Source organism: Malania oleifera, chromosome 1, assembly GCF_029873635.1.
Source record: "Malania oleifera isolate guangnan ecotype guangnan chromosome 1, ASM2987363v1, whole genome shotgun sequence".
Taxonomy (NCBI): Eukaryota; Viridiplantae; Streptophyta; class Magnoliopsida; order Santalales; family Ximeniaceae; genus Malania; species Malania oleifera.
Genome location: NC_080417.1, coordinates 70,014,074 through 70,041,371, shown reverse-complemented (window position 1 = coordinate 70,041,371; position 27,298 = coordinate 70,014,074). Strand labels below are relative to the sequence as shown.

At 38.9% G+C, this 27,298-nt stretch overlaps 1 protein-coding gene across 1 annotated transcript in view; it reads right to left on the bottom strand.

Annotated features, from left to right (window-relative positions):
* Positions 1–1,512: 1,512 nt before the first annotated feature.
* The window catches only part of LOC131166787 (uncharacterized), a 42,261-nt gene continuing 16,475 nt past the window's right edge, over positions 1,513–27,298 (bottom strand). The window contains exon 3 of the mRNA XM_058125360.1: positions 1,513–3,074. Within this exon, the coding sequence (XP_057981343.1) occupies positions 1,901–3,074 (1,174 nt within the window). The 3' untranslated portion in view covers positions 1,513–1,900. The remainder of the gene's footprint in view (positions 3,075–27,298) is intronic.

The window sequence follows — 27,298 nt, the reverse complement described above, 5'->3', positions numbered from 1 at the left end:
ATAAATTTATTTTGCTTCTCAATTTTCTTGATAGTAAAATATTAAAAAAAATTATATATTTTTAGTTCTAGAGTCTCTTTAATATATTCTGTTGACATCAAATGCATTCAGGATTTATGTTGGCATACTGTGGCCTTAAGCTGAGAATAGTACTCAGCAAACCTCCTAAGATTTAGTATAATCAAATGCAAATAAAAATTATGTTATCCATGCACAATTTAGATAATCAAATGCAGACAGGAACAATGTGAAATAAAAAAATGAAAATAGGAATTATGTGATTGTTGCATAACTTGGAATAATAAATGCATGAGGGAATTATATGATCTTGTGTGACAACGAATAACCAAACACAGACAAGAATTAACTTTTATCTTATAGTTATGACATTTATAATAGCTTATGGATTGCTTGTGATATTAATTGGCTATGTTTGTTGACACTTTATTACTATGATTTTTAAGTTCAACTCTTCCTCTGATTTTCTTTTGTTGATGAAAAAAGAAGTATGATAACTTTCATGACAACATAAGCATGTTTGGGAATATACCTTTGTGGTATGATTATGATGTTGTGAATGCTGTGAAAATGGACTCTATGCTCAAATTTTTACGAATAAATATTGTGGAAATTAGAGAAATTATGTTGAAATTGATATCAAATGTACAAATACATATACATGTAAGTAAAACGAAAGAGATTAATATTTTCAAGGAACTCCCTTTTGATAATAACAAACTATTTGGATTAATATTTCTAAACATAAATGTGAGAGAGCTTGAACAACATATCATTAACAATGCTTAAACTTCATTTATGTATCATTGGACAAATAGTAAAAAAGGACGCAAGACTTAACTTTTCCTGGCCCCTTTTTTTTTTTTTTTTTTTGGGAATAGCGCATCGGGTTTCTACATATCCGTTTTACGGTCCATGTGACTAATCTTGCGCCCCCTGAACTTTTCCTGGTCTTGCCTGAACAGTTGATTGTCCCCAATGATCAATTGGTCTACCAAAAGACCTAGGGAACAGTCCACTAGCGTATCACTTTTTGAAGAAAATAAATAAATGCTCTCAACTAAAGGGCAACACACAAATACGAGGACTAATCGCTAATTCTGAAACAAGCTATCTTCCATAATTGCATACAACCGAGTAAATATGTCTGCATATAAAGTGACATCCCATGGCAAAAATAGTCATGCTTGAAATTTTGTTGCAAATGGAATGTGCGAGGCAGAAGGCCAGAGCGTCCGCTGCAGCAAGAACAAAAGCAGTAAAGACATACATCTCACAAGAATGAGATTTTGTACTTCAAGCTATTTGACTATTACCTAGATCACTTTAGCTTCTCCTGGAGCATGAAATTTAAATTTATATAAGTTTAAATACTGTATTTCTTCTAAATTCATATAAATACAAATCCATACTTTGAAATTTACGTAAATGTAGACAAAACACCCTACTCCAAAATTCATACTCCCAACCATAGCATACCAAAAATATAGACTATTTAAGCAAAATAAACAAATTTTTTAGTTAAAGGACCACTAACATAATTCAGAAAAACTTTCACCAGTACACGTGATTGTTAGAAAAGAACTTTGCTTTCTCATAAAACTATCATAGAATCTTGAATTGAATCAAAAGGCCAAATGAACAAATTGACCTTCTCCCTAGCACTAATCATTGCCACTGCCACCCTAACGAGAGCAAACATGGCCACCACAAAAAATGCTAAATCTGAAATATGGCAACAGGCACAATGTAAGACCAATGGACGTCATCATCTATTTTTCACTCACCCCCAAAATATTTTTTCTTATTTCCCAATCACGAAAAAATAAAAAACCCAAGATGCATCCTTTTCTTGTTCTCTCTTTGAGATCCCTCCCCACCCTCAGCCTTGCAATCTTGATTCACCCGACTTTTTCAAGCTACCCAATATGCCATCAATTAGCCCGTCCTTGTTATCTTCAACTGGGTCTGAAACAAAAGAATAGCTTTTGGCAGTTTTCTGCCTCCGTCCACGGTTCACTAGAGTTTCACTATTAAGCCGAGTTCTTGATAACCCATATAGCTTTGAACCATCTTTAGAACAATCAACCATGCCATCAACATTCTCAGAGTAATCCCTTGCACTTTTATCTTCCTTACTGCTGTACCATGAATCTAGAATCTGTAGTAATGAGCTCTCTTCATCATTTATTCCAGGTTTTCCTTGCCTTTCTGATACAGTCTCCCCCTCTGAATCTGAAAGCTCATCACCAGATACAGATTCATAATCAAATTTATTTTGGTCCAGTGTTTCTACCTTAGCTTTCCTGCTCAAACCTGATTCCATTTTGTCTCCATTGGAACTTGAACTTGCAACAGGTCCAAGCTCTTCCCATGGAGAGTCGAGATCATTATCTCTCCTTGATGTATCAGATGATTCACTATCTGAACTGGTTACACTACCAGTGGCATTATTCTCCAGAGTACTATGAACTGAAATTTCCAGGCTGGAATCTTTTGAGGCTTTGATGGACGGAACAACATAAGATGACTCTATTCTCACCCCAGGCATTATTTGCAAGAGGGATGCTAATTTTTGGTAACCAAGCATTTCGTAATCCAGAGAATAGCCATACTTCTGAAGGAACTGTTTCCGAAAGGCAGCCAGATTAAATCCTCCCGGGTGCTCCTTCAAAAGCTCAGCCACAAGCATCTCACAATCAGCTAAAATCTCATTCCTAGACCTGTCTGAAGGTTTCTTGTTGACTATGGATGGAGAAACTCCAGAATGATGAAGATTTTGATACTTTTTCTGCCCTTCTTCTGTAACTCTCTGAAAGTCAGATGGTGGCCGTTTATTCAAAAAAATAGATCTCAAACCATTTGAACCATCATGACCCAAACAAGAACTTTTTCTGACTGGTCGAGTGAGCTTGAAAGGCAAATTTTGAGAGGGACATTCCTCCACCCATTTCTTCTCTGAAACTAACAATTCCACCAAGTGAAGTAGATCACTTCCACTGAGAGATTTGAGAACCAAAGGCCCTTCCTTTTGCAGTTCTTGTGCCATTTGTTCCCTGAACAAGACACAAAAGCGAAAGAAATATCAGTGTTATTTAACAGGAACTCATGGAATTCATAATAATGAAATTATCAAATTTTGATGGTCAACACCATAAGCAGTCACTATAGAAGTATACTGAACTTGTTGAAGTCCTAGGAATCACTGTAGTGGGTGAAAATGACAACACAAAATTTCTGGAAATTGAAAAAGCAAGTTGAAGGAATTGGGGGAAAATCCACTAAAATGTAAAATTCATCAGCCAAGAATTCAAATGGCAAAATTCATCAGCCAAGAATTTAACGTCAAATTGTTCAATCTGTGAGACCCAATATGAAATAGTCAAAATGCAACCCCACTCTGTTAGTCCAACCCCAACAAGGCGCGAGATCCTACAGATCATCATCCACTGCCAGTAGCTGTGTGATGGCGAGTAGAGGATGTCAGTTAGATACGGTGCCATAATTAGTCTCTCTAATTATGGCATGATTTTATATTATTGCTGTAGATATTTTGTGATTAGTAGGCTGATTGTAGTTTATATTCTGTAATTAATAGGCTGATTGTAATTGCCTTAATTAGTCTCCTAGATGGCTGTAATTTGCTGATTTTTAGCCTTGTAACTAACGTTTCTATTTGCTATATAATATGAGAACCCTCACAGAGAGACGCATTCAATCCAATTGACATGGTATCAGAGTGTTATCCCAATTAGGGTTGTTCTAATTATTTTTTTTGGTTCTTTTCTGTGGGTAGTCGTCAGCAATTTCTGACTGTCGGCAGTTTTTGTTGGGTTTCCAATGGGTGTTAAACTACTATTCGGCAGCTTCTGTTGGGTTGGGATTGGGCAGTTGATTTTGTTTGCTTTAGAATCTTTGGTGGTTGTCGATCAGTGGTGTTCGGTGGCTGTTGGTGTTCTATTTCATCACAAATCTTTGGTGGTGTTGATCTGTGGAGAGTTTCTGGGGCATATCTTTGCTTATTCAAGTTTCTGGAGGTCCCACTGAAGGCTATTGACACATTAATCTTTTTTTTTTTTTCTTTTTGGTGATTCAATTTTTTGTTGGCTTTCATCATGTCTTCTAGTGATTCCTTGGGGGTGCATTTTTCTAGAAAGAAAACTTTGCTTGGGAATTCCAGTTTCGTTTATTTGTTACAGGGAAATAATTGTGGGGCCATATTGATGGTAGTGATCTAGCTCCTAAGGGCCCTAAGGAGTTGGCCAAGTGGAAGGTCAAAGATGCACGTGTGATGTCTTGGATTTTAGGGTCGGTTGATCCTCTTATTGTGCTCAATTTAAGGGCCTATAAGGCTGCAAAGATTATGTGAGAGTACTTGTTGAAGGTTTATCACCAAGATAATATGGCACGTCGATTTCAGTTGGAATATGAGATAGCTAGTTACACTCAAGACAATCTCTCCATTCAGGAGTATTTTTATGGTTTTCAGAATTTATGGGGAGATTTTCCAAATGTGGTTTATGCGAAGGTACTTGCTACATCTATCTCTGCTGTTCAAGCTGTTCATAAGCAGAGCAAGAGAGATAATTTTTTTATGAAATTGCGCCCTAAATTTGAGGCTACTCGCTCAAATTTAATGAACTGAGATCCTTCACCATCTTTGGATGTTTGTTTTGGAGAATTACTTCGCGAGGAGCAGCACTTTCTCACACAGGCTGAGTTCCAGCAAGATGCTAACCTAAATCTCGTTGCCTATGTAGCCTACGGGAGAGGGAAGGGTTAAGGATATGCGCAGGGTCCAGTGTTTCGATTGCAAAGAGTATGATCATATTGCCGCCAATTGTGCAAAGAATGTGTGCAACTATTGTAAGAAACAAGGCCACTTTATCAGAGAATGTCCCACTCGGCCTCTAAATCGTCACGCCACTACTTATCAAGCTACAGTTAACACTTCTTCTACTCCAGGGATGTCCTCGGCTTCTTCGTCTGCCGCTCGATCCTCTAGTCTTACCCATGAAACGGTCCAGCAAATGATTATGTCAACTTTTTCCGCCTTGGGGCTTCAAGGTAATACTTCGCATAAGTCTTGACTTATTGATTCTGCTGCATCCAATCATATGAACAAATCATCTGATGCATTGTGCAATGTTCGTCCATATCATGGTTCGTCGCAAATTCAAGTAGCTAATGGGAGTCATTTAGCTATTAATGAAATAGGAGATATCAATCCTTCATTCAAAGATGTTTATGTATCTTTTGGAATGTCTAATAATCTTATTTCGGTTGGCCAGTTAGTTGAGAAAAACTGTGATGTCCATTTTTCTCGTGATGGTTGTCTAGTGCAAGATCAGGTGTCCGGGAAGATACTCGCTAAGGGGCCTAAAATTGGCAGACTCTTTCCACTGCAGTTTTCTATTCCTAGTAGTTTATCTTTGGCTTGTATGACAGTTAATACTCCGAGTGAAGTATGGCATAAATGTTTGGGCCATCCAAACTCTATTGTGTTGTCTCGTATGTTAAATTTTGGTTTGTTAGGCAACAAAGAACATATTTTTAAACACTTGTCATTTGATTGTTCAGTATGCAAACTTAGTAAGAGTAAGACGCTATCGTTTCCTTCTCATGGTAGTCGTGTTGCAAAATGCTTTGATATTGTGCATAGTGATGTGTGGGGCATTTCTCCTATAATTTCTCATACTCGATATAAATATTTTGTGACATTCATAAATGATTTCAGTCGGTATACTTGGATCTATTTTCTTCGGGCCAAATCTGAGGTCCTATCTGTTTTTCAGAACTTTGTCGCATATATTGAGAACCAATTTGGTGGAGAGTACATGTATCACGAGTTTCATGATTTCTTAAGTCACAAAGGAATTATCTCTTAGCGTTCTTGTCCTCATACTCCTTAGCAAAATGGGGTGGTGGAACGAAAGAACCGACGTCTCTTGGATGTTGTTCGCACCTTATTGCTTGAATCATATGTCCCGTCTAAATTCTGGGTTGAGGCATTATCTACTGCAGTTTACTTAATTCATAGACTGCCCTCTCAAGTCTTGAATTTTGATTCTCCTTATTACCATTTGTACCATCAGCATCCTAGCTATCTTAATCTGCATACTTTTGGATATGTTTGATTTGTTCATTTTCCTCATCATGAACGTCACAAACTCTCTGCTCAGTCTGTTAAATGTGCCTTTATGGGTTATAGTATTTCCCACAAAGGTTATGTTTGCTATGATTCTTGTGCTAACAAATTTCATATATCTCGTAATGTTGTTTTCTTTGAGAATCAATGTTCTTTTCCTACACATGTTGAGTTGTTGCCTGAGATTGATATTCTACCTTGTTTTGATGAATTGCCATCTCTTCCTCACCAGTTCAAACCTGGACTTGTGTATACTCGACGCCGACCAACTCTGCCTCTTCTCGAGATTGACTCTTCATCTGAAACTGTTCCGACGACTTCTCCTACGATTGACATGAAATCCGAGAGAAGTCCAATTCGTTTTCCCGTGCCTCCTGAGCCTGGCCCTGTCATCTTCCCAGGTATCATGTCCTCCTCATCGGTGTGATGATTACCACACTTTTTTTTAACACTACTTTGTCGTTTATTTCCATTCCTACATGCTTTTCAAGGGCTATTAAACATTAATGTTGGCGATAAGCGATGGATGAGGAACTTCAGGCTCTCCAGGACAAACATACCTGGGATATTGTTCCTTGCCCCTATGTTAAAGCCATTAATTGTAAATGGGTTTTCTTGGTTAAGCTCTGCCCCGATGGGACTCTAGACAAGTAGAAGGCGCACTTAGTTGCACTTGGGAACAAGCAAGAATATGGGGTGGACTATGAGGAGACATTTGCTCCTATGGCGAAGATGACTACAGTGCGTACGATTCTTTCGATTGCCGCCTCCCAAGGCTAGCCACTTCACCAGATGGACGTAAAAAATGTTTTTCTTCATGGTGATCTCAAATAGGATATTTACATGAGTCCTCCACCGGATTTGTTTTCTTCTCCGTCTTCCGCAGTATGTAAGTTAAAGCGATCTCTCTATGGCTTAAAATAAGCTCCCTGAGCGTGGTTTGAAAATTCAGGTCTACTTTGCTTTGTCTCTCCTTTGTTCAAAGCCAATATGACTCTTCTTTGTTTCTGTGCAAGACTCCGACTGGTGTCATTCTCTTACTTGTATATGTGGATGATATTGTCATTACTAGAACCGACTCCAACTTGATTGATCATCTTAAGCAGAATATTTAGGCTTCTTTTCATATAAAAGATCTTGGTCCTCTTACGTATATTTTGGGTTTGGAAGTGCACACGGATTCTTCAGGTATATTATTGAGTCAATGCAAATATACCCAGGATTTGATTAGGCTAGCCGGTCTTTAGGATTCGCCTTCGGTGGTATGGAGGTCAATGTGAAACATCGAAGTGAGGAGGGTGATCTTCTTTCTAATCCCATTGTGTTCCGACAGTTGGTAGGGAGCTTGAACTATTTGATTATTACTCGGTCTGATATTTCCTTTGTTGTCCAGCAGGTTAGTCAGTTTATGCAAACTCCCCACCACCTTCATTTAGCTATTGTTCGGCATATTATTCGATATCTTCGAGGGTCACCTAGCCGTGGGTTATTCTTTCCAAACGGTTCTCCACTTTGTCTCGTCACTTGTAGTGATGCGGATTGGGTTGAATGTCCTAATACTCGGCGGTCTGTCACGAGTTGGTGCATGTTTCTTGGTGATTTCTTGAACCCTTGGAAAAGTAAGAAACAAGCTCGTGTTTCTAAATCCTCTACTGAATCCAAATACCAGGCAATGTCTGCTGCATGTTTGAGATTGTCTGGCTTTGTGGGCTTTTGGCTAAGCTTGGCTTTTCTCAATCTGATTCTACTCCTCTTCATGCAGATAATACTAGTGTCAATCAAATAGTTGCTAATCCTATTTATCATGAGCATACAAAGCTCATTGAAGTAGACTGTCATTCTATTCGAGAAGCCTTGGACACTCGGATTATATCTCTGCCTTATGTTTCTACTCACCTCCAGATAGCTAACGTCTTCACGAAGGCTATGACACGACAGCACCATCAGTTCCTTGTGGGCAAATTGATGCTTCTTGATCGGCCAACATCAACTTGAGGGGAGATGTCATTCAGATACGGTGCCATAATTAATCTCTCTAATTATGGCATGATTTTATATTATTGTTGTAGATATTCTGTGATTAGTAGGCTGATTGTAGTTGATATTCTGTAATTAATAGGTTGATTGTCATTGCCTTAATTTGTCTCCTAGATGGTTGTAATTGCTGATTTTTAGTCTTGTAACTGACATTTCTATTTGCTATATATATGAGAACCCTCACAGAGAGACGCATTCAATCCAATTGACAGATGAGAGGGCAGTGAGATTGTGAGAGAGGACTAGAGAGGCTGGTTGCTAATCATGGGATTGCCAGGGAAGAGTTTTGAACTTGGGGATGAGCATAGGATGTTGATGGGGATGAGGCTGAGGAACATTACCAAAGGAGAGGAGTACTACTGTCAATTAAGGTCCGAAGAATTAAAGGGCAATTAAATCTAGAGTGACTAGTTCACTTATTGGTGAAAAGCACTAGCTTTTGAATAAAGTCTACTAAGTGCAAAAAAATACCATCTAAACAAGACTCTTGGATAACAAAATCTGCAATTTCCAGCAAATCCAGAAATGACCAAAGTATCCCATGGCATCTAAAGCTCTCAAGAGCTCAAACAAAAAGATCCAAGAAGTGGCAGTCATAGCACTTGTGGAAATATATAATGAAGGAAAAGATGATTAGTAGGTTCATTAGCAATTGTGTGCAACTCATTGCAAGTCATAATTCCAATATTCAAGTTAAGAAGACCATGTCTTGCAAAAAAGTTTGTGGAGCTTTTAAACAAGATAGTAGAGAAGGCAGATCATTAGAGTGGAGGAAATTTCTGATGGAGATGGAGGATAGGGGCTACCTTCTCTGAATGACCTTTCCTGATGGAGATGAAGGATGTTTAGGGACTTCACAAAGGGAGAAAAAAATCCCCATCACTTGACAGGAAAGGTCATTTAGAGAAGTATTGCTGAGGAGATTTGGCCTACAAAAAATCTAATAGTGAGGACTGGCGCCCTTGCAACAATTATAATCTAGCCCTCTTGTGTTTCAGTTCACTTCTTGGCCTGCTCGTTGGTGGGTATGTCGGTAGGAGGGAACAACAATCAAGAGAAGGGAATTGCATGAGTGGACAAATAAGATTTGGGAGGAGACAAAACTGGGTTGAAGAAAACCACGGAAGTGGAGGTGAGGAGGAAGAAGCCTGGTGGTTCCATGCAAGAAAAGGGAGTGAGAAAGGAGGTGATCATGATAGGTTGGCTGGTGGCTTAATTTCGAATTTCAAAACGGAGAGAAGACCAAGTGCAAAGGAAGTAATCACTAACATGTTTAAGGGGATAGGCTCAAAAAACTTTTATACAAGGAGATGGGCTTTGGCCTAATCACCAAAACTCATTTTAAAATTGCTGGGATTTTTGGAATAAATAAAGGAAGCCCAATTAAACAGGGGAGGAGTGCTCAAAGAAGAAAATAAGAAGGCCCAAAGGTTGAGGGTACGGGCTTGTGATAATGGATGGGTAAGCAAGAAGAATGGAAGCAAATCACTGAAGGGACAAGCTACTTGGCTGGAGAATGGGAAGTGGATCAGACAGGAGGAATCACAAGACAAAGAAAGCTCCGATACCTAGAAGAAGAGTCAAAAACCATTTTTGAGACAAGATCTAAAACTGGAAAAGAACTAGTAGGAAGGGTTCCCTAAAGAAGTGGCAGAAGAGGGGGAGCGGGGTGGGGCTTTGATTGCTTTAGTTCTATCTATAACTTGGATAAGTGGGGGAGAGCTCAGTATCTTGCCTATTAGGAGTTTGAGGATGAAAAAATCAATTGGGTGTTTACTATGGCCTATGGAATCATGGAAGAGGAAGAAGCTTGTCAAATCAAAAGATTTAAAATGGGCTTACCCTTTTGGGCAGGGGAAAGGAGCAGATTGGGGCTGTTTGTCTAGTATACTCAATAGGGGATGGAAGAGGAAGAAGCTTGTCAAATATTTAAAATGAGGTCACCCTTTTGGGCAGGGAGAAAGAGCAGGTTGGGGCTGTTTGTCAAGTACACTCAATAGGGGCAAGAGAAATGGATCTACTAGGAGGATTCAAGGATTTGACATGCCAATAACAAAATTGATTTTGTAGGCCCTTCGCACAAAACTTCCCTAACAGAAAAGCCCCAACTGCATGTTATGTTCGCCCCATGGTACGGAATTTTGAGCAAGGATGTAATGTATTATATTATTTAAGGGATTTTTGGGATTTCCACATTGAGGCTACATAGATATAGTTGTAGCCAAGGGTTGAAACCCTATGCCATTTTCGTTGACAATGTAGTGGAGATTTTGCAGAGGCTCCATAGAAAGAGGCACACTACCAAACCATGTAAATCGTTGTGTTATTGTTCTCTGTTCATCTTTTGATTTGCTGCATGTGCGCACATAATCCTACGGCATGTTTCGCAACAATTTATTCCTGAATGCAAACCTGATTACCATGGTTCACCTCAGACCATGTCATTATTATTCTCAATTATGGGGTGATGGCCAGCACGAAGGGTCCAGGTTTGAGAACATGAGGCTCAAGGATGAAAACTTTGAGGCATGGGTTAAAAAGCGGGGGCCAGCTATAAGACAGAGGGTATTTGCTATCAGTTTTGAAACAATCTCAGAGTACGGAACTGAATTTTGGGAAGTCCTTCCACACACGAGGTAGCCAAGGCCCTTAAGTTGTGTTGTTGGCCCCTCGCCCCAATGGGATGTCAATTTCTTTTCTGAAGTAGTGCTAAAATATCCTCTAAGGCCCACATTTTGGCAAATTCTTATTATTTTTTTTAGTATGGCAGGTTTGCAGGATCCATAATGCTGCATTTATTTTTCTAATTCCTAAGAAAGGAAGGGCTGAGGATGCATTAAGGACTTCAGCTTATTAGTCTGGTGCACTGTCTAAAGTTTTCAGAATATCCTTTTTCATTGGCTCTTAGTTTGAAAGAGAAGATGAGAAAAATCATTTCAGAAATTCACGCTTTTGTACCTGTGATGGCAGATATTGTATTCAATTTTCATTGCAAATTAATGCATATTCCAAAATTTGCAGAAACATATATGGAATTATAAGCAAGAACGACATCAAAATGGCTTATGACCAACTGTGTTGAGATTTTCCTCTCTACTTTTTAGAAAGAATAGGGTTTAGTAACAAAGAGTCTGGATCAGGTTCTGCATTCCTCTGTTGCCTGTTGTCATCAATGACTCTGCTCGCACTTCTAGCCTCTAGGGCATTGATGCAGGAAGCTCTTCCCATATTTTGTTTATTTTGGTGATGGAAGCCTCTCTCATTTGCTGAAAAAGACTGCAAAAAAAGGGGGGGGGGGTGTTGGAAGGCTTTAAAGTTGGCTAAAGACAGGATTACAGGTTTTTTCTCATTTTCTTTTTGCAGATGATAGCTTGCTTTTTATTTTTTCAGAAATAAGGGGAAATGGCCATCTTAGATGTAGTGATGCAAAAGGGACGGATTTGGAGCAGAACGGGCACAATCCAAACCCGCCCCACCAAGAATTATCCGTTCCACCTACCACCCTAAATCTGCCTCAGGGCATTTTAAATCCCCATCCCTGCCTCATAAAGGGATCTGCCTCCCATGGGATCCAAATCCACCCCACCAACTATAAAAAACATTAAAAATTTTGGAAAAATAAAAATAAAAACAATTCATATTTTTTTGTATTATGAAAATAATGTAACTTATCATATTTTAAATATAAATATAGATAACATAACCTTTTTAGTAGAATAGTATAAAATAAAATAAAATAAATACACTTAGAAATTATGAATAATTGAATGAAAAGATTATACATACATACATACATATACTCATGTTTATATTCGAGACAATGTCAGGCCTGCTTTTTGTTAAATGGGTTGATATTTAGGGCAAGGCAGATTCAGGGCAGGAAAATACATTTCTCACTTATTGCCCCAAATCCACTTTGGGTTACAAATTCCATCCCAACTACTGCCCCAAATCCATTTAAAAACCACCAAACCGCCCCTATAGGGACCATGGTTTTAAATCACAATAGCGGGTAGCATAACATAACGGGTGTAACAGGAAGCGGGAGTAGCGGATGTTACATAACGGGAAGCGGGTGTAACAACTGTGAATTTTTTTGAAGCACGCACAACCTGGTGCATATTAGCATACTTGCACGTTTTAAACTTTTAGCCTTTCTTAGAAAGAATTTTAGCGTATTTTGGATCCTTTAGTTTGAGTAACTAAGTTATTTGGTATGGGCAACAAGTTTACACTTGTTTTAAACCACCATTGATAGAAAAATTACGTGTGTGTGTGTGTGTGTATTTATACTTCTCATTGTTCTTATCTGTGATAAATTATTATGTGTGCTAAATTAATTAATAAAAAAATGTATATTATACACTCCATTAATCTATTAGATAGATAAGACATACGAATAATACAAATATAAAATAGTTAGAAAAGAAAGAAGGTTGAAATCGAAAAATATAGAACATGAATATCACATTACTAATATTATCAAAATAAAATATTTTCCTAACAAGTTAGTATTTTCAAATTGTTAATTAATGCATCTATTTTGAGTATTTAAAGAAATAGTAAATTTTATATCATTGTCATCCGCTTTATAATCTTTTCCCCCTCTTGCCACTTGGTATATTGAGAATGATATATGAAAGAGAGGAAAAAAATGAGAAGAAAAAGTAAAAAATAAAATAATTTTTTGGTGTGACAATCTTGTAGCGATTACGTAACACCTATAGCAGTCTTTACGTAACGGTCGTAGTTCGTAACGGCCGCTTCAGCCATGATTTTTCTTCCCACCAATTTCGCAGTATGTAACGGTATCGGTAACCCAAAAAACCATTACGTAACGGTTGTGGCCTTCATTTAAAACCATGATAGGGACATACAGGGCAGGATATCCACCAATACTTAGACCTGATTTGGTGTGGTTTACCTAGAAATACGCCCTAGGGTTATATGCACACATGCAGCAAATCAAGAAGGGAAAATAGCTAGACCCACTCTATTGTCAATGAAAACTGCCTTAGGTTTCAACTGTTGGCTATAATATATACACACATTATATATAATAGTTCCTATGTGATATCCCCAAAATTCCCTAATACAAACAATATAGACATTGGACATGTTAAATGGTGGGTATGGGTCAAAATGGGTCATTTTGCGAATAACCCATTTACATAAAATAGCTAGACCCATTATGACCCTACCATTTAAACATGGGTCGACCCATTTACCCATTTAATTTTTAAAGACGAAGATGTTTTCATTTTTTATTAGACATTTTTTAACACGCTCATATAACACATGAGATTTGACCCATTTCTCCTCTCTATTGGAATCCACATGGGGGATCTCTACTCTCTACAATCACAAGAAATGTCAGCTTTTCCCTTTCTTTCCCTTATTTGGCTCCCTTCAAGTTCCCTCTATCCATCGATACACCAAAGGATCTGCTTATTTTCTTCAATCAAGCAGCCATTTCCCTAAATGAAAGCCCTTTGTGCCTAAAAATGCCCTCTAATGCATGGAAGTGTCCTTGAAAATTAAGTTAATAGGACACTATTATCCTCACAATAGATGGCCAAAAATTTGCACAAAATGTGTGCAGTTGAAGAAAATGAAGTAGATCTTCCAATTTATAACCATAAACAGAAGGAACTAGAAGGGAGCCAATAAGGGAGAGAGGGGGAAAAGCTCGTATTTTCTATGAAGGTAGAGACCCTCCATGTGGTTTCCAATGGGGATGTGATCAAGTTCGAGATCCGCTAAGTTGCTTGTGGTTGGTTCCTTGCCTGTGGCATGGAAAATGGACTAGGTGCTATGGAACCCCTCACAAAGATCTGCAATCCACACTGGAAGAGACAAGTGACAATTTCCCAGGCCGAACACTTCACAACTTGTGAAAGGCCATGTGACACTAGCGAAAGCATTGTTGCTTAACTAGTCAGCTGAAAGTATACAACAGTTTACCACAGTAACACATCAAATGCAAAGTAAGCGAAAGCAATAAGCAATCATGCAAGAAAATGAGAATCACATGGTAAACATTAAAGCAACGCAATTCAACACCACCTTTATTAGGAAACATGGGTTTTGGCGAGGGACAGCAAGTAGGATAAATACATTTACAAATGCTAGTGAGTTTTACAATGACTGATGAACAATCATCTTCTCCTAAAGAACTTAGTATCCTGGCTCTAGCACCAGTAGACATAAAACAAAATGAGAATTCATACTCACATTTTACATTAAGGCATAAACACACTCAAAGCTTAACAAGCACCAAGTCACCCACATTGAAGTGCAACGTTCTTCTCCCTTGATTAGCCCACTTCTTCATCCACTTGGAAGCTTTATCCAGGTAAGCTTGGGTGATCTTCGTATTATGTCTCCATTCTTTCATGAAGATGCATGCTTTCAGTCTCTTTCCTTTATACAACTCATCCACTATGTGAGGTAATAATGTCTACTAGTTCGTAACAAGCCTCCAAAAGACTCTTGTTGGTTGTTGAGCTCTTTTGGATGTTGAAACAAAACTAAGCCACGATGGGCAATTGCTCCCAATCTTTTTGACTGGTAGTGACAAAGTACTCCTTGAATCTCTCCATCTATCCATCAATCTATGCGTGGTGGCTCGAAGATATGTCAAGCTATGAAGCAAGGATTATGAAAAATTCTGTCTAGAAGTTTCCTATGAACCTTAAGCCTTGGTCACTAACAATGTCTTGGGGGGGGCACCCTAACTTAACCAAATGTTTGAAAAAAAGTGGGTCGTTACCTCTACCAAACAATACTTTGGTGCGAATACAATAATATTGTCTTTCAAAAACCTGTCTCTAATCATGAGTACAAGCCCTCCATCTCCAATTTTGGTCAAGTTGGTGATGAATTCAAGTGAGACAATCTCCTATGGTATTGGCACTTGAAGCTTCTTCTGCTCCACATTGTCTTATTGGTGGGTGAGACAAGCTCGAGGACGCTCAACCATCTCTTCATGCATGCGTGGCCAATAGCACCTCTACTTCAACAATGCTAAAGTGCAATGCCATCCTAGATAGGCCACCCACATAGTGTCATGGCACTCTCTCTGCAATGTCTTCCTTAGATCTCCAGCTCTCAAGGCACAAAGAGTTAGTTACCATGGATCATTAGCAATCCATCTTCTAACCAAAGCTGATGCGCTTTGTCCTCTTCCACCAACTTCATAAAGTTTTGGGCAATTGGATCTTTGACAAGGTTCTCCTTAATGCGCTTCCGCATTGTCATGGTAACCTTACTATCAAGTGTATTGACATTTGTCAAGCCGCAAGCTTGGCGTTCCTGCTCAGTGCATCTACGACTTGGTTCATTTGCCCTGCCTTTTGCTCGAAAAAAAATCAAAGTCCATCAAGAATTCTTACCAACAAGCCTACTTGGGCGATAACTTATGTTGTGTAAAGTAGTGACTGACAGGAGAGTTATTTGTTTTCACCACAAACTTCAACCCAAGTAGGTAATGCCGCCACACATGAAGACAATGCATCACTACTAACATCTCTTTCTCTTGAGTTGTATACTTCCGCATCACTTCATTAAACTTACAACTTTCGTATGTGACAGATTGCCCATCCTATAACAAGGCTCCACCAAGGGCATAGTTTAGTACATCCATTTGTACCTTGAAGGGCTTCATGATGTCGAAAGAACAAGTACCAAATCTCGCATCATGGCTTCCTTTAAGCTGTCAAAGGCTCCTTGGCACTTCCTCGTCCAGTTCCACCTATGAACTTTCTCCAATAGTTATGTCAATAGGGCAGTTCTCAAATAACCCTCCACAAACTTATAGTAATAGTTGGAAAGTCTAAGAAGGATCTCAACTCCTTCACTACCTTTGGGATCTTCCAGTCTTAAATAGCTCTCACCTTCTCCATATTTGTATTCGATCACATGACCAAAGAATTTGATGTTCCTCTAAGCAAAAATCACTTCTCTTTCTTCACTTTAAGGTTGTTCTCCTTCATTCTATTGAACACCTTCCATAGGTGTTCTTTATATTCCTCCAAAGTGGAACTGTAGACAACAATGTTGCCATCAGGTACATCATGACAAATTTGTCGAGTTACACATGAAACACCTAGTTCATCAATGTGCAAAATGTAGTTGGTGCATTCGTTAATCCGAAGGGCATCACCAAGAATTCATACACCCCATACAACATTATGCAAGTAGTTTTTAGCTTATTACCATCCATTATCCTCACCTGATAGTAGCCAGACCACAAGTCAAGTTTGGTGAAGTACTTAGCATGACTTAGCTACAACAACAACAACAAAACCAAGCCTTAAGTCCCACTAGATGGGGTCGACTACATGAATCCTTTTCTGCTAATTTATGCGATCATAGACAATTTCCTTCGGCAACTTTAGGGCTATTAAATCCTTGCTCATTATCTCATTCCAAGTTATTTTAGGTTTACCCTTACCCCTTCTATTGCCCCTCACAATAACTAATTCACTGTCTCACTAGCGCACTATGTGGCCTACGTTGCAAATGCCCAAACCATCCGAGTTATATCCCTCCCTTATGGAGGTATGATTGCTAATCAAACAAAAAAGCAATTAGTGAAATTGGACACTTGTTGTGCATAGTCACCTTGTTGAACGTGCAATAATCAACACATTCACATCCTCCCATCATGTTTCCTTTAAAACCACCAGTGCTTTGGAAGGTGACTCATCAAGTTGTTTCCTCAACTTTGTTAACTTTGGAAGCACATCTGATAATGGCCTTTTAGCAATAGGCTTCACCCCTGGTAACAACTCGATCTAAAGCTCCACACCTCATCGTGGAGGCAAGTTGTGCAATAACTTATTCGGCATCACAACTTTATATTCATCCAACATAGCTTGGATGGCAAAATGCACTCGCTTTTGGCCCACCTCTCCGCTCACCACCAACATGACAAGATATGTTTGTCCATTCCTTCTTAATCCCTTCTTGAGTTGCACAGCTAATAAGAACGTTTTGCTATCCCCTTTCTTTGTAACAATTTGCACCATGCAAAGAGATCTCCCATTAGACAAAGGGAACCAACAGACGACAATGGTACCACCTTAGTCTCCCTTAAGAATTCTAATCAAAGTATAAATTAGAAATCATCCATTGGTACAACTGTGAAATGCACATGTCCCTTCCACTATCCAAGCTTCACAGTCACTTGCTTGGCAACTACTAAAGTACATTGAGCTATGAAGTTGACTACTTTCATGCATCCTAAGTCCTTCTCCAAGTTCAAGTCGAGTCTCTGCAATTCCACCTATGGGACAAAATTATGGGTAGCCTTGACATCCACCATTGCATAGTGCTCTTCCGTTTAATTTGTAAATCCACAAACATTAGCCATTTCTCTTGAGTAGCCTTTGTTCTTTTGCCTGCCTCTCCAATGTGTTAACTGCATTGCACTCATCCTCGAGGTTTCCTCATCCTCATCGTCTCCTAGTGCCCCCACCACAATTGAAGCTTACAAGACATTAAGTGATAACTTGTGAGGTAAAACAACTTTATAAGGGCATCGTCACAAGAAGCATGCTATCTTACCCCTAGCCCTACAAAGATTTTTATGCTATTATAGCTCTAGCACTAGGAAACATAAAACTAACCAAGGTATCATACTCTCGTTTTACACTAAGCATAAACACACTCAAATGAATAAAACCTATGGTAATATTTATATGATGGCAATCCATTACATGTACACAATGCAAGTGGTCACAGGCAAGCATAATGCCTTGAACAAGCTTGGCTTGTGCCACATAGGCATGCCACACCCTTCATCACCATCATCCTTTCCTCTTCTTCAATGTAATTTCCAAGGAAAAATCAAGCACCCATCTCAAGCAATTTTCTTAGACTATGCAGTAGTCAACAATGTCTAGAGAAATTTTTATTTGTCTTTTCTCATCAATAACAATGGGCACCATGGTGGACCGAGTCTTCAAGATCCCTTGCAAGTTCCAGATGGGCCAATCACAAGGTCAAGAGCTAAGAACATCAAGGAAGCAATGCAAGGATTGGTGCAATTCACTTGGGTCGAGTTTGCAAATTCAGCAAGCAAGACCCCAACATTCAAGATGGGCTTGAAAGAAGAAGAACCAACTTTAATCCATGTGATACAAGCTACAGAGGGGGGCGGTACAGCCTAATGGTTTAGTGTAGACTCTTTATTTCAATAAGTATAGGCGTGTGGGCCTATTTTATGTTTCTGTGGTCGTAGACGTTTGGGCCTATTTAATTTATTAGGTGGGCTTCTTTTATTAGTTATAGGCGTGTAGTTTAGGGTGTTACATTATTTGAAACTAAATTTGAATTTAAATTTGAATTTGAATGGAGAGGTTTAAAAACAGACTTATAGCAACATTCTCCACAAGTTGAGCATGAATAAAGTTTTCTCCATAGAAAATTTTTAGTTTTCTCTACTTGTTCTTGAATAAACTAATAACTTATCAAAAGCCAAACCTTTGTGGCATACTCACCGAATCTAGGTTCTTGAAACAAGATTTCAACGAGTATAGATCATCTTGACTTGATTCTTGGCGTTCTTGGGTAAGTTTTCAACTTATTTTTGGGTTCAAGGGATTCCAATCTCATAGGTTCACATCAAATAATACACTGAGATGGCTACTTGATTCCCATCTCAACTACCGCCTCCACTAGAAGTCACTTGATATGGTGAAATTTTCAACCCAACCATCATCATTCATTCTCTGTGATTATACAAGCTAATGATGCAAGAAATTTAAATGGGTTGATGGTAGATCTATTTCAACCCATTCAACTTTTGGGTTCAAATAAGTCACTCATTTATGACCTATGTAACTATATGGGTGTACCCTAATATTAGTGTGGGTAGGCTAACGGGTATAGGTTATAATTGCCACCTTAGGCACAATGCTATGGCTCAAAATACTATACCATAATGTTTACCCCTAGAAACATCCCCACCCCACCCCACCCCACCCCCCCCCCCCCCCGGGCCAAAAATCACACAACAAAAAATAGTAGGTGTTCCCGATAAAGAAGGTTTCAACAAACAACAATAAAAGGGCTAGCGGCCCACAAAACCTCCCACTTATTTACAAGACTTCTTTTGAATATAAGCCACAACTCACCATGGTTCGAGGCAATCACTGGTCTAAGGGTTAACACTAATGGGGAATTATTCCAATGGAGAGTGCCACAAACATGTACGTTCTGGGGTGCCTTTAGATTCCTAGGAATTTCATTCTGGGAATGAGATGCCTGCCTCATAGGAATTTCATTCTAGCAATTTGCATTGCAAGATTGTCAATAATCTAATAAGCATTTAAAAAAGGTGACCATCATAACTCTTGACTTTTATGTGAACAATATATGAAGAATAATCATATTTTCAGCAAAAGAAACTACTAATATGCATCAAATTTAGTCTATATCCTGTAAATATCAACCATCATAAGTAAAAAAAGTCCACATTTAATAATCCAATTAACTGAAATAATGGGGGGCAACATGATCTAAAAAATTCAACCATTATATTATCATAATATAGTAATATTATTATTTTCATTTTTTACTGATTTCATTTTTATATTATAATATTTTATTATCTTAAATATAATAATAGTGTGTGATAATACAATATTATGGGGTGCATTAATGCCCAATTGGCAAAATAGTGGGGGGAATTGAGTATGAAAAACAGGATTTCCCATGGGAATGATTTCCCATCATGGTTTTAAATAGTGGTACTAGGTAGCATAGCACAATGGTAATGGCTGTAGTAGGAAGCAGGAATAGCAAATGTTACATGAGGGGAAGCCATTGCACCAGTTGTGAATTTTTTTCAAGCGCACACAATTTTATGTATATTGATTTATTTGCATGTTTTAAGTTCTTAACCCTTCTTAAAAAGAATTTTAGTTCAACTTACTAGTATTGTTTAGTAATAAAAAAAAATTTTACATTTGTTTTAAAAAGCTACTAGTAGAAAAATTATATATTTTTTTCACTTTTTCATTAATCACATGTTATAAATTAAACAAGTTCTATTATTTTATTTGTTAAAGTAATAAAAATATAATAAATTTAGAGTTTTATACCAACAAGTTATATTGTATAACTATAATCTAACCTTTGAAATTATAATAGAAATCATAAAATCTATCATTAAATAAATAAAGTACTAACAGCATGAACACTGCAAAAAGTAGAAAGAAAAGAAGTTTGAAGTTGAAAAATATGGAAAAGAAACATCAAATTGCTAAAATTTAACAAAATAGTGTTCATATCAAATTGTTAGTTAATTTATCTCTTGTAATATTAAATAAAATACATAACTTTTGTATCATTATCATCCTCATTATAATATTCCCCCCTCCCCTTCAAATAGCTTACTAAGAATGACTTATGAAAGAGGGTAAAAGAAGAAAAAAATAAGAATAAGTAAATATATATATAGGCCCTAACAGTAACAGTTCATAATGGCCACTACGGGTGAAAATTTTTTTCCTGCCGATTTAGCAGTGTGTATCAATATCAGGAACCTAAAAAACCATTACATAACGGTCGCAGCCGCTATTTAAAACCATGATTCCCATGAAACTTATCAATGGCATGGGAATGGGATTCCCATATTTTATGTGAATCCTTCATTCCCTGAGAACGTGAGGTTACCGCCAAGTCACATTGCAGCTCCCAAACATGGAAATAAAATGCCATGGACATCACATTCCTGGAATGTTGAAAAATTTTGCAAATCAAACACCCCATGAGGAGTTTCCTTCAAGGCTAAGGCTAAGCACGTTTAGGATAATGTTGCAGAAAGGTTCAAAAGGAGGTTAGCACAGTTGATGGAGGGAAGGATTACTTTGACTAAAGCATTCTAGCTAGCTTACCTACCTACTTTATGTTCTTGTTCACAATCTTAGGGTCAGTTGCCAATGGCAGTAGAGAAATTTCCTTTGGGGTAGCAATGAAGAAAAGAGAAATTTTCATCTAGCTAGATGGCCTAAAGTTTGCTCTCTTGTTAGGGCAGGTGGGTGGGGGCTAAGGCACTTCCATGGACTCAACCAAGCTCTTACTTGCAAGTGATTATAGAAGTTTACAGCTAAGAACAGGGGCTGCTGGAAAATATTTTAAAGAATAAAAATAGAGTGTAGAGGAGGCAGGGATGGATGATGGAGAAGATCAACCTTCCCATGGAGTTAGTTTGTGGAAGTTTACAATGAAGAGCAAATAACAGTTTTCAAAATCCATTGACTTTGTCGTAGGAAATGGTAACATCAAGCTGAACTTCATTTCCTCCACAATTAAACAATCGAATACCCAATTTATCCAAAAAAAAAAAAGAACTGAGTTTGAAGACCCTCCCCAAAAGTCTCTTCAGCTAAGGTGGGGCAATCCCATTCTATCCTTTCAGCCACCATGAATCCGCTTCAAAGATAAGCAATGCATCGTTGGATTAGCCTCTATATTCTGCTCAGAAGCATGATCAACTCCAGCCACCTCTTGAGGTTGTAAAGAATGAACTTGGGTTTCATTTAAGGAAAATAAGAGATTGAAGGCCCTCTTTCAACATATAATGCTCTCGGGTTTTAAGAATAGGGCTTTGGGCCAGCCCATTAAGGTGGCCCAGCTAAGGAGTAATAAGAAGTTTCTCCTTTTTCATTAGACACGCCCAAATTGTTATCTTCAATTTGACCATGGGCTTGCTCAATAGATTGACCCAACAATATTTTATTGAGACCCCCCTCTCTATCTATATTTTGGCCCAAATCTAAAATAATCATTGCGGACCCAAGACTAACCCACCTAACCTTTAACGCCCCATCTTCCACAAGGAAGCCCTAGCCACCTCTTGAACCTTCAACTCCCCATCTGAAACCCCAGCCATACTTCAACTGGTCCTTGTTCATTCCCAGCAACGAACGCCCAAGGACTTCCCCTTGCATCTTCCTCCCACAACCACTACGAACATACTTAAAATCAGCAGACACTTCATCCTCTTAACCCACTGTTTAGACGGAGATTTCCATCTCCTGCAACTTCATTTCCCCTTGAGAGCACTTGATTCCAATATCAATTAATACTAACCTTGTCACTACCTTCACTATCAGCTCCAGGATGAAGACATATCACCATTGCACTAAATTCTTCCCCAGAAAAAAAAAAAAAAGCCAATCATCACCTTTGGAAATTCCAAGAACAAAGACAGAAAACCTCTTGCTTCTCCAGCCATGCCCCAACCCCAAAAACTTCTCTACCCTTATCACACGAATTGCCATCCAATAAGTCAAGCAGCGCCAAAAGCTTTGAAAACCCTTACTTAAACTTCCAAGAATCGACAAAAAGCTATCAGAGAACTAGTTTGCCACACCTCACCCACCTATTGTGCACCTGATTTTTCTCAAGAATGAATAAAACAAGAAACTTCCCCAACTTTATCCAATAAGTTGAATGTCTTCCTCTCTGGATTGAATGAGCCACCACTAGAGCCATATGATCTAACACAAGCATAATGAACAACGAGAGACAAAATTTAGGGTAGGCTTTGAGCTAGAGAGATGGTGTCTTACTATGAACAGTTTGTATAATACAAGGATTAACAAAAATAGGGACAACACAGTCAATGGAGAGGAGGCACAAACACAAAATTTACTGCTAACAGCACTATTATCTTGCAAGAGAATTCCCTTGGATGGCAATACAAAAAGCAAAAGTCCCAATGAGGTTTTCATTTTTTTGCTTTGGAGGCCCCTTGGGAAGCAATTTTTACATGACAAAATCTCAAGAGGAAGGGTGTGGTGTTGGTGGATAGGGGTTGTCACTGTAAAGAAGGAGAAACCCACATCATACCCCATGTGCTGCAATCTTATTGAGGAAGCCGGCAGCTTCATTCAACAATGGCTCATGCTCAATGGATGATGCAACAAAACATTAACCAGATCCCTCTTAGCAAAACTTTTAGGGGACAAGGTTGTAAATTATCAGAGTTTGAAATTAACATGCTCACGTGTGGGGTATTGGGCAATGGTGTAAGGTCAAGTGTTTTCTTTCCCATTATTCTAGGGTGTTAGGATGTGGGGTTTTGAGTTGGCCTATTACTTATCTAAGTGTTCCTAAGGTGGGTAACCCCACATCTACCTTTTTTTTGGGACCTGGTTCATTAAAGTGTCTAGGACGCTAGGTGGGAAGAAGGGAGCTTTCTTTATATTACACAAGCTACTCTTGCTTAGGCTAGTCTCTCTTTGATCCCATTGTACTGTTTGTCTCTTTTCGGGATTTCTATGAAGCGGTTCATATGTTAGAGTAGTAGGGATGTTTTACAATGGGGAATGGACTACAAGAGTAGGGACCATCTCATGAGTTGGGATATGGTTGATGGTCATAAGAGGAAGAAGTGGGGGTTAGGTTTGCGCAATTTGGTGTCCAAAAACATTTCTTAGTTAGGATGTCATTATAACAGTGTCCTTTTAAACCCCTGATGAGAATCGACAAGCACCATAAAAGGATCCATTGCAAGTTCCAGATGGGCCAATCACAAGGTCAAGAGCTAAGAAGATCAAGGAAGCAATGCAAGGATTGGTGGAACCCTTGGGCCGAGTTTGCAAATTTATCAAGCAAGACTCCAACATTCAAGATGGGCTTGAAAGAAGAACCGGCTTTAATCTATGTGATACAAGCTAAGGGGGGCAGCATAGCCTAGTGGTTAAGTATAGACTTTTTATTTCAATAACTATAGGCATGTGGGCCTATTTTATGTTTATTAGTTATAGGCATTTAGGGTTACGAATTTAAATGAAGGGGTTTATAAATAGACTTGTAGCTAGTTGAACTCAATAAAGTTTTCTCCATAGAGAGTTTTCAGTTTTCTCTACTTGTTCTTCATAGAACTTGTGAACTTATCAAGGATTCTTCCTTGTGGCATTCAAATTTTATACCTTCAGTTCGTGATTCAATTATAATCATTGGGTCGAGGTTTGTTACTTTATACCTTTGGTCCGGGTTTCATTTATAAACGTTGGATCGAAGTTTTCTATCAAAATCTGAATTTTAGCTTTCTTGGGCAAGTATTCCAATATTGATTGTTGGGTCTCAACGCGTGTCGATTGAGGTTCACATAATTTGGTATCACAGCTTAGGCTCTAAAATTAGGTTTACTATGCTTTTTATCTTTTGTTTCTTGTTATCATCCTATCTTATTCCGCTTGTGTTCATTATTCTTTGTTCTTATGACGTTCACCAAGTTAAAAGAAAAAGAAAAAAAAAAAACGTCAGAAAATAAAAGAAAGAAAGAAAAAAAAAAAAGGTGATACTGAAGCAGTAGATACTATCATTCACTGCACTTATCAAAGTAAATTTTTTTTCTCGAATCGTGATTTTTGTAGTTTCAATCCACTAAAAAAAATCTGATTTGCCCTCTTCCTTTGATTCGTTGTTTCTATATTATTTTTTTTCCGTCAATATTGGTTTAAATACTACAAGTTAAATTCCTTGATCAAGTTTACTAGTTTAATAAAGAATTGAACTACAAGTTAAATTCCTTAATCAAGTTTACTAGTTTAATAAAGAATTGAAAAGGGGAAACTACGAATGGAAAAAGGCAAAAGGGTGTGAGACTAATATCAAGAAAAAGCCAATTTAAGAGTGAAACACGAGTGTAAGTGACATAATTTGAGTGCAAACACGCGAGGGAGTGTTATGAGGAATTATTTTTAACATTTCTCTATAGTTTCAAAATATGTCCTCTAGGGGTGACACATCAAACAAAGAAGAAAGGGAGGAGTCGTCTTTCGTGTTGCAGGCAATGCAACAACAATTTGAACGCATGAATGTGGGGTTTAATGAGATTCGGAATCGGAGAGATAGGCAAGATGCTGTTATTGCTACTTGGCATGAGGGGTGTCCCCAAAGAGTCCCTAATGCTAGAAGGCAAGAAAGGTGTGCGCACGTGGATGATTATGATAACGACCACAAGGATAAGTTAGAAGATGAAAAGGATCGAGCTTCATTGAATGGTGAGGGTAGGTTCGTGCCATGGGGAGAAAGGTGTGGTAGAGATTTCCAAAGAGATCCGAGATGGGATTGACAGAAACCTAGGAAACATCAAAATGAAGATACCATCGTTCCAAGAGAAAAACGATCCTGAAGCATACTTGGAATGGGAGAAGAAGGTGGAGTTGATTTTTGAGTGCCACAACTACTCCGAAGAGAAAAAGGTAAAACTCATTGTCATTGATTTTACTGACTATGCTATTATATGGTGGGATCAACTTATGACGAACAGGAGGAGAGACATGAGAAGTCTATTGAGACGTGGGAGGAAATTAAGGCCCTCATGAGGAGGCGGTTTGTCCCTATTCACTACTATAGGGACTTGTATCAGAAATTACAAAGTCTTACTCAAGGCTATACGAGCGTGAACGACTACTACAAGGAGATCTCCATTGCCATGATACGGGCTAATGTAGAGGAGGACAGAGAAGCTACCATGGCGAGGTTTTTGAATGGGCTGAACTAGGACATTGCCAACATGGTGGAAATGCAACTCTACGTGGAGTTGGACAACATGGTGCACATGGCAATAAAGGTGGAACGGCAGCTTAAAAGGAAAGGAACTCGGTCATTTCAAAATCCAAGCTGCCCTACTTCATGGAGGTCAAATTGGAGGAAAGAAGAAGGGGCTGTTTTAGAGTCCAAAACCGAACCACCAAAAAGGAGAGATGAAGTTCCCACTGTCAACAAAGGTAAAACTGAATCCCAAACTTGTAATCGTGATATTAAGTGTATTTCTTGTTTGGGAGTAGGTCACATAGCTTCACAATGTCCAAATAAAAGGACCATGATCGCACGTGTTGATGGAGTGGTGGAAACCGAAAGCGAGAGCGATGATGACCAAATGCCACTGCCTGAGAATGCTTGTGATGATGATGTGGAGTATTTAGTGGAGGGTGAGTCACTTGTGGTTAGGCGTGCTTTAAGTGCCCAAGTCAAGGAGGATGACATGGAACAACAAAAGGAGAACATTTTTCATACTAGATGCCACATCTAGGGGTGAGCATAATTCGGGGAAAACCTAATTAACCAAATTAACCGACCGAATTGGTCGGTTCGGTTTGGTTAAAAAAACCAGTTCGGTCGGTTCGGTTATACATTCCAATATTTTGGGGAATCGGGTTTCAGTTCGGTGAATAGAAAACATTAATTCGGTTAACCGATTAACCGAATTAATAATTAATTAAATTTTAAATTTAAATTAGAAAAATTCCTGTTATCTTCTATATTTCCATTCCCTCACCGCCTCTCGGCTCTCACTCTCCGTCTCACTCTAAGTGCTCTCAGAAACTCAGAAGTCAGAAGGCCGCCTTTCTCTCGCTTACCCGAGCTCAATCCACCGCAGTTCGCACCACCATCTTCACGCGATGCTATCGCCGACGACCATCGCCATCGTCGTCGCTGGTCATCGTCACCGGCACACAAGCTCCCTCTCATTCTCATTTTTATTCTCTCACAGTCTCGCGCACAGAGCAGTTCACTGAGAACCACCCCAGCTCGGCGGCTCCTCCTCACTAGCATCAAGCTCGCCCGAGCCCAATCGTCCCCCTAACCAACCACCTTTCCTCCACATCAATCTCCACTTCTCAGTTCTCCGGTTCTCCCTCTTCGCGAATCGCCTCTTCCTGGCTTCGCGGCTTCACCTAAGCCCCTCTTCCAGTCTTCCCAGTTCGTGACCCGTCCCGATCCCGAATCCCTCTTCGATCGCCTCTTCCCTTGCGTGGGCATGGCGATGGATCAACACTCAGTGACTCAGGACTTCAAGGTTTCAACCTTCCCCCACCTTTCCTTGCTTAAGACGGATACACAGTCCAGTACACCTTTCCCCCTTCCGTTCCTCGTTTCACGGTTAAAATCGGTTAACCGAATTACCCAAAATAAATTCGGTCGAGTTCGGTTCGGTGAGACCAAACGGTTCGGTCGGTTCGGTTACCAGGATTCTTTAACCGAAATTTTCGGTTAATTCGGTTAATTAACCGAATTTAGCCGAACCGACCGTTTGCTCACCCCTAGCCACATCAACAACAAGGT